The following is a 7,363-nucleotide window of genomic DNA, read 5'->3' as shown; positions in this document are numbered from 1 at the left end:
AAAGTATTTTATATGGCATTTTCTCAAATCAGCACACATTTCTATACTAAATGAAGTTTTATTATTCTTGCCGTGGTGTTAAACATTTCCACTCCCTTTTTTCCCCTCTGCAAACTTCCCATTAGCTCACTGGATTCGGTATTACATGCCTAAAATGAAACACATTAAAGAGACTTATAGTCAGTTAATTGGCTGTCTATTTGTCAGTTACCCCTTTATATTCAAGCATGCATTTTAGTATGTATCTAAATAATACATTACTGTAAAGTACTGCATTCACAAAAGATAATTTGGGGGAGTTTATGCATATAAATTGCATGCAAGATGAAAAGATCATTCCCAAACTTAATGAAAAAGCATTTATTTCCTGAATTTTATATTTAGAAAACATGGGAGCTTTTAAATTATGTTAATTAATCTTATTTCTAACACAGGTTAGAAAGGTGCTGTGAAGTGGTTGTTTATTTTTACTTTTAGATTGTAGTTTAGAATTTGTGCAGTTATCTATTTTAAGTTGATAAGCCCTCACAATGCCCCAAATGGTTTGTGCTTGTGTAATTACACTTCATATTTTATTGTTGTCTTTTTCGTAATACATATTTATGTATCTAAGTTTCCTTTAAAATTCTAAGCTTTTAGCATTTATAGGGATATCAATAAATAGTAGCTATTTAACAGTGATGAATGAACATGAAGAAAAGGGAGAATACATATAAAATATAGTTTTGATCTGTAAAATTTAGGCAGATGTTAAAGGTTGTCGATGATGTTTGTTGAGTTAATGACTTAATGGTGAACAAGAAGTGGTAATTTTTATTATAAAGTGACTTCTGCTGATGGTAAGATGTACACAAAGTATGAGGCTGGTGAAAAAGTAATTGTGGTCTTTGCCGTTGCTTTTAAAAGGCAAAAACCACAATTACTTTTGCACCAAGCTAATACAATGTAAAATTGCCCTGGCTTGTGTTTTCACTTCTGAGACATGCAATTTCTTTTATGCCCTAGCAGTGTTCATTTATAAATGTCTATTTAGGGAAAGTGTTTGTTCTTTTGTTTCTCTACTAGTGGGATTATATGACATATTATTCTGTGGCTTGTTTTTCTCCTTTAACAATTATCCGTTTATAACAATAATATATAATAACAATAGTTAGCATTTGTTATGCCAGGCACTGTGCTAAACACCATTACATGCATTATTCTTTTTATGCTCATAAACCATTGACAGATGAAGATGTGGAGGAACAGAGAGGTTAAGAAACACACCTAAGGTCACACAGCAAGTCAGTGTGGTCCTGGGCTTCAAACCTAGGAGGCTGACACATAACCTGGGTGCTCAGTCACTCTGTTTCTCCCTCATGAGCTTGGGGAGAATGTTCTATATTGGCCTGGCAGATGGACTTTGCTGGCGGCTTGCACGTGCTGTTGGGGTCCCACACGTCTTCCTCAGACCTGTTGTTTCTGTGCTCGGGCTCTGGGGGACTTCAGCTGCTGGCATCTGTGTCTCTCAGGGCTTTTTTTCAAAGCCGGAGAGGCACAGTTGGCAGGCACTCCATGCCCATCACCGGGGCCCTCGGCCAAGGAGATAAATACCCCTACTGCCTTCCCCTAGGGCGGGATAACACTGAGATGTGGGCTCCCCTCAGAGTTAAGTCCCAGGTGTCCACAGTGTAACTGACCTGAAATTGCCCCTTTCTTGGCTGCCCTCACTTCCCTGGGTCTCGCTCTCTTCCTGACCTGCACCTCGTTCACTTCTCAAATGGAGAAGTTGGTCTCATTGACTTCTTGTCCTCTCTGTTGCTCCTGGAGCACCCCGATGAAGTCAGGCTGTGAGGGGTTTTGCTGTTTGAAGGCACCCTAATTTATTCACTGAGTCTCAGGTTGGTGCCTTTTCCCTGGATTTCCGGTTTCTCTTGCTGTTGCATATAACACTGTGGTGAATGTTCTTGAACTATTCTTATGGGGCTCCTGCCCATCTCCCTCCTGGTGTCTGGGCCTGGCCAAGGCCAGCAGCACTATCTAAAGTGACATCCCGGCCAGGCGCGGTGGCTTATACCTGTAATTCCAGCACTTTGGGAAGCTGAGGCAAGCATATCACCTGAGGTCAGGAGTTCAAGACCAGCGTGGCCAACATGGTGAAACCCAGTCTCTACTAAAAATACAAAACTTAGCTGGGTATGGTGGCATGCAACTGTAATCCAGCTACTCGGGAGGCTGAGGTGGGAGGATCCCTGGAACTTGGGAGGTGGAGGCTGCAGTGAGTCAAGATCGCACCACTGCACTCCAGCCTGGGAAACAGAGTGAGATCCTGTCTCAGAAAACAGTAATACTAAATAAAAGTTAAAAAGAGTGACACCCCAAGTGTAGATCAGGACCAGGTGGGTCTTGGTTACTGTTTCTTCCCGTCAGGGTGCTCTCTGACCTTCTACCCAATGTGGGGTTGACCACATCAGGAGCTCTGGCCTTCAGGCTATGGGATTGTCTGGGGCCCTGTGGCTGAGCCCTGGTTTTGGAGGGTGGCTGCCTAGCAGAACACTTCCACTTGCCCATGAAGTATTTCTTTCATGGGATTGCACCACATTGGGTTGCCAGAGCAGGGCTAGCATGCTGATTTCGGGTGACTCATGTTTTTATGTAGATGGGACTCTGCGACAAACATTTTGCTCGGGGCCCTGCACTCCCAAGGGGCAACCCTGTATTAGCCCTGGAGACCTAAGACATCTGATCTGAGCAGATATCTCCTAAACCCTGCCAAGCTTTTCTGTCCATACATCAGGACTTACTTGCTTATTGAATGCAGTCATCCATGCTGTTTTGTGAAGCAAGAAGTTATAAAATATTTTTTCTTAAATCTTTGCAAACATTTTGAGAGGTCTGAAAAATTGCAGGTCGAACTCTTGACCTCAGGTGATCTGCCCGCCTTGGCCTCCCAAAGTGCTAGAATGACAGGTATGAGTCACCGCACCTGGTCGGGATGTCACTTTAGATGGTGCTGCTGGCCTTGGCCAGGCCCAGACCCCAGAAGGGAGATGGGATGGGGCCCTGGGGCATGGGTTCTGAGGTAGGAGGCCCCGTAAAGTTTCTTCACTTAAAACAAGAGGTGGTCTTTTCATTCATGGAAAGTTAGATTACATAAATTTAATGTGACATGGAGACTAATTCCAAAATATGACTAAGAAATTAGATAAAAGCAGCGAAAAAAGAAATGTTGCCCTTCGAAAGGGCAGGCAAATCATTAGTTATTTGAAGTAAATAAAAGATCTGGCAGTTTCTCTTACTCTATTTGTGTCATGAACATAAAGCTAAATACAACTTTAATTTTTTAGTTTCTTGCTTCATTAAAAAGCCCAAGATCTCTAAATTTGATTGACAGAATGAAAATAGTAAGATAACTATAATCAGTTGATATATGTGTTTCTGTGTACACACATACTGCACACATACATACATAAATACATGAATACATGTGCAGTACTTGAAATTTATCATATAGCTTACTACAGATTGAACAGGGCAATGCCACTATTATGTTTTAATTAAACCAATCATTTTCTTTTCTTGTCTTTCCTTTCATTTTCTTTTCCTTTTCTCTTTTCTTGTCTTTCTTTCCTTTTTTTTTTTGACATGGAGTCTGTCTCTGTCACCCAGGCTGGAGTGCAATGGTGCGATCAGCTCACTGTAACCTCTGCTTCCCAGGCTTAAGTGATTCTCCACTTCAGCCTCCCGAATAGCTGGAACTAGAGGTGCACGCCACCATGCCCAGCTAATTTTTGTATTTTCTGTAGAGATGGGGGGGTCTCACTTTGTTGCCCAGTCTGGTCTTGAATTCCTGAGCTCAAGTGAATCTCGTGTCTTGGCCTTCCAAAGTGCTGGGATTATAGGCGTGAGCCACCATTTCCAGCCATTTGTTTCTATTATCAGAGTTTGTGCATATCTAATTTCCACGTCTTCTGTAGGCCTGAATGACTATATGTTTGTGTTAGAAGATAGTAATTAAGAATTGCACCCCCATTTCTTTTTAATCTTTCTTCTCAGGGTCCACCAGGACCACCAGGGCCACAAGGTCCAATTGGGCCCCTGGGAGCCCCAGGACCCACTGGGCTTTCAGGAGAGAAAGGAATGAGAGGGGACCGCGGCCCTCCTGGAACAGCAGGGGACAGAGGAGATAAGGTAAGCCACATCTTATATGGAGATTCACAGGAACCACTCACCAGCAGTACTATACCGGTTTTTGTTTTTGTTTTTTTTAGACAGTTTTGCTCTGTTGCTCAGGCTAGAATGCAGTGGTGGGATCTCAGCTCACTGCAGACTTTGCCTCCCAGGTTCAAGCAATCCTCCCACCTCAGCCTCCTAAGTAGCTGGGTTTACAGGCACATGCCACCATGTCCAGCTAATTTTTGTATTTTTAGTAGAGATGGGGTTTCACCATATTGGCCAAGCTGGTCTCGAACTCCTGACCTCCAGTGATCCGCCTGCCTCAGCCTCCCAAAGTGCTGTACTTACAGGCCTGAGCCACTGTGCCTGGCCAGCACTGGAGTTTTACAACCATGAGTAGTATATACTTGAACCTTATAATAAATGAAGTCCCTGAACTCCTCTGCAAGAATCCATCCTCATTCTTGGCCCCTTTCCAGAGGAGCATGCTTTTCTGGGCCTTTAAATACATGCGTGTACCCAGTGAGAAGTTACATTGTTTCATGGCTTTTTATAAAACCTACACGACATTACCTGTATGCATCACACTGAGGCTTTCTCTTTTCACTCAACAAGATGTCTTAGAGATCATTCCTTATCAGGTTACGTAGATTGAACTTATTCCTGAAAAAACATTTTATAATATGCCATAGTATGAATAAAACTATAGTTTATTCCCTGCTGATGAGCACTTGAGATTCTACCCCAACTTTGGGTAGTGCACGTGTGCAAAAATAATCCTGTAAATTGCCTGTGTTCACATTGAAGGGTTTGTTACTCCAGGATCGAGATTCTGAGCAGTTAGATTTCTGTTCACAGCATGTTGAATGATTTCTTTAAATCAATACAGCTAGGTTGTTTTCCCAAGTACAAAAAAAAAAGCACAAGAGTTGGTTCTTAAATGTTGGCTTTTAGATTCTTCAATGTAAAAAACAGGTGGCAATGACTGCTCCGCATGTTTAAATCTGAGTAATTAATTGTTAATGTTTTCAAGGAAATCAGCTTATTGATTTAGTAATTTTTATAACTTTGTTTTATTTTCTGGGATTTTAGGGTCCAACTGGTGTTCCTGGATTTCCAGGTTTACATGGCATACCTGTAAGTATCCCTAAAATTTCTCCACTTTGAAAAAAGGCAGAAGTACTCATCACAATCCTTAAAACCACATGTATATATGCATAAAATATATATTTATATAAACCACAAGATATCTATAGCAAATATTTGCTATATATACTACAAGCACAATAGTATATATATTTTTCACCATAATATATATCTACATATATAAAAGATATATATTAAATAGACAAGAGATAGAATGCATTAGGTTGGTGCAAAAGTAAGTGTGGTTTTTGCTGTTACTTTCAATGGCAAAACCCCCAATTACTGTTGCACCAAATATATTATGTACATAAGATATATATAGTATGTACACTATACAATATATGTCTTATATTTTACATAGATAAACTATAGTATATACTATATATCTTATATCTTACATATAGTTTATTATATATCTTATATCTTACATATAGTTTATGTATTATATCTGTTAATTATATATTACATAACGTATAAAACATGGTGCAAGATATATTAATATAATATATATTATGGTGCATGGTATATATTATGTATAGCAAACTCTTTTTATATTTTCTCATTTTAGTGCATGAAAGGGTGTTTACATTTAAATTTGGTACAATAACTCCCAGAGCAAAACACTTTACTTGGAAAGCAACATTTTCAAACAGGTTAGAGAAAAAATTCCAAAATATGAGCTAGGCATACTTGTTATGTCAAGTAGAATGTTCTTGAAATAAATACATATTCATAACAAACGTTTTTATTTGCGGATGAGTCCTAATATTTGTAGTGAGCTTAATACTCTAATTTCTCATATGAAAATGAAATGGAAAAAAAAGAGGTAAGTGGGAGTTTTATAATTCTTTATAGTATTTCTAAGGATTTTAAGGAAGGTCCCCTCCTCAATTTCCCAGAGTACCGCAAACTAAATTAGTTTAAATTTGTTATCTTAAAGATATTTTAGGTTTTATTTTCACATGCTACATAGCCTTTTGGGGTAGAGAGAAAGTTTCACAAAACTAAACAGGAAATGTGTGAATCACAACTGCCGTAATTTGAGTATTCATATTGTGCATAATCTTTGTGTTATGATATTTTTGCAAAAATGCTTCACTTATAATGTTGTTTTCTGCAGGGGCACCCAGGGCCTCCTGGACCCAGAGGCAAACCTGGTAAGTGTGGCTACAATGGCTCAAGAGGTGACCCAGGGTTTCCAGGAGGAAGAGGAGCTCTTGGTCCAGGAGGCCCCCCAGTAAGACACCCACAGCTCATCTTAACAGGAATCTTAAGTGAAAAGGCCCTATGGAGGCACAGACTTGATGTATTCAAGAAGCAGAGTTAATACAAGTGTGCCTGGGGCATTGTCAACAAATGGGAGTGGCTGGGGGATAAGGACAGAGAGATAGGCAGGACTTAGAACATGCAGGGCTTTGTGGATGATGGAAGGAGCCTAGATTTTCTCATCCATGTTAGGTAAAGGCACTGGATGGTTTTAAGGAAGGAAGCAACACGATCTGATTGATGTTTCATTAAGACGTCTGGCTGCTGTGAAGAGAATAGATAGAAGGGAAAACAGAGCAGAGAGACCAGATAGCAAAATGTCAATTGTTTATCATTCAGGGTTAATTGCAGAAACATAAACCCCACTAGGTATTTTGAACCTGAAGAAAGGAATCTGATACAGGGAGTCTCGCACTTATTATAATAGTTGGAAGAGTAAAACTTAGGACCACACGAGAGCACTGATGTCAAAGGTTCACAGCTAGCTAAGATCCAGAGTCGGGAAGCTGTAACTGCACTGTGACCACGGCCTCTCACCCCACGTCTAGACACTAGCAAACAGAACACTCAAGTTTTTGCTTTCCTGCTTGGCGGCAGCAACAGACCAGGAAGAGAATCTCTTCCAAACTTCTGCCTTCCACATCTCCTAGGTGAAACCTAATTCACATGCGGCTATAAAGGAGTCTGGGCAATGAAGTTTTTAATCTTTCTAGTCCCTGTAATGCAAGAAAATCCATTTGAACAGCTTTGGAATGGATGTCCAACAACAGTCGATAGTATCCAGCACTTGAGGGAA

General features: G+C 40.3%; 1 protein-coding gene across 1 annotated transcript in view; it reads left to right on the top strand.

The window, feature by feature from the left end:
- COL4A4 (collagen, type IV, alpha 4) overlaps positions 1–7,363 on the top strand; it is a 138,893-nt gene that overhangs the window by 28,800 nt on the left and 102,730 nt on the right. Inside the window, exons 4-6 of the mRNA XM_011952037.1 lie at positions 4,036–4,170; positions 5,248–5,292; positions 6,422–6,538. Of these exons, the coding sequence (XP_011807427.1) occupies positions 4,036–4,170; positions 5,248–5,292; positions 6,422–6,538 (297 nt within the window). The remainder of the gene's footprint in view (positions 1–4,035; positions 4,171–5,247; positions 5,293–6,421; positions 6,539–7,363) is intronic.

This window comes from Colobus angolensis, unplaced genomic scaffold (genome assembly GCF_000951035.1).
Source record: "Colobus angolensis palliatus isolate OR3802 unplaced genomic scaffold, Cang.pa_1.0 Scaffold33, whole genome shotgun sequence".
NCBI lineage: Eukaryota > Metazoa > Chordata > Mammalia > Primates > Cercopithecidae > Colobus > Colobus angolensis.
Note: the sequence above shows the minus strand (reverse complement) of the source record. Positions and strands in the feature narration are given on the sequence as shown.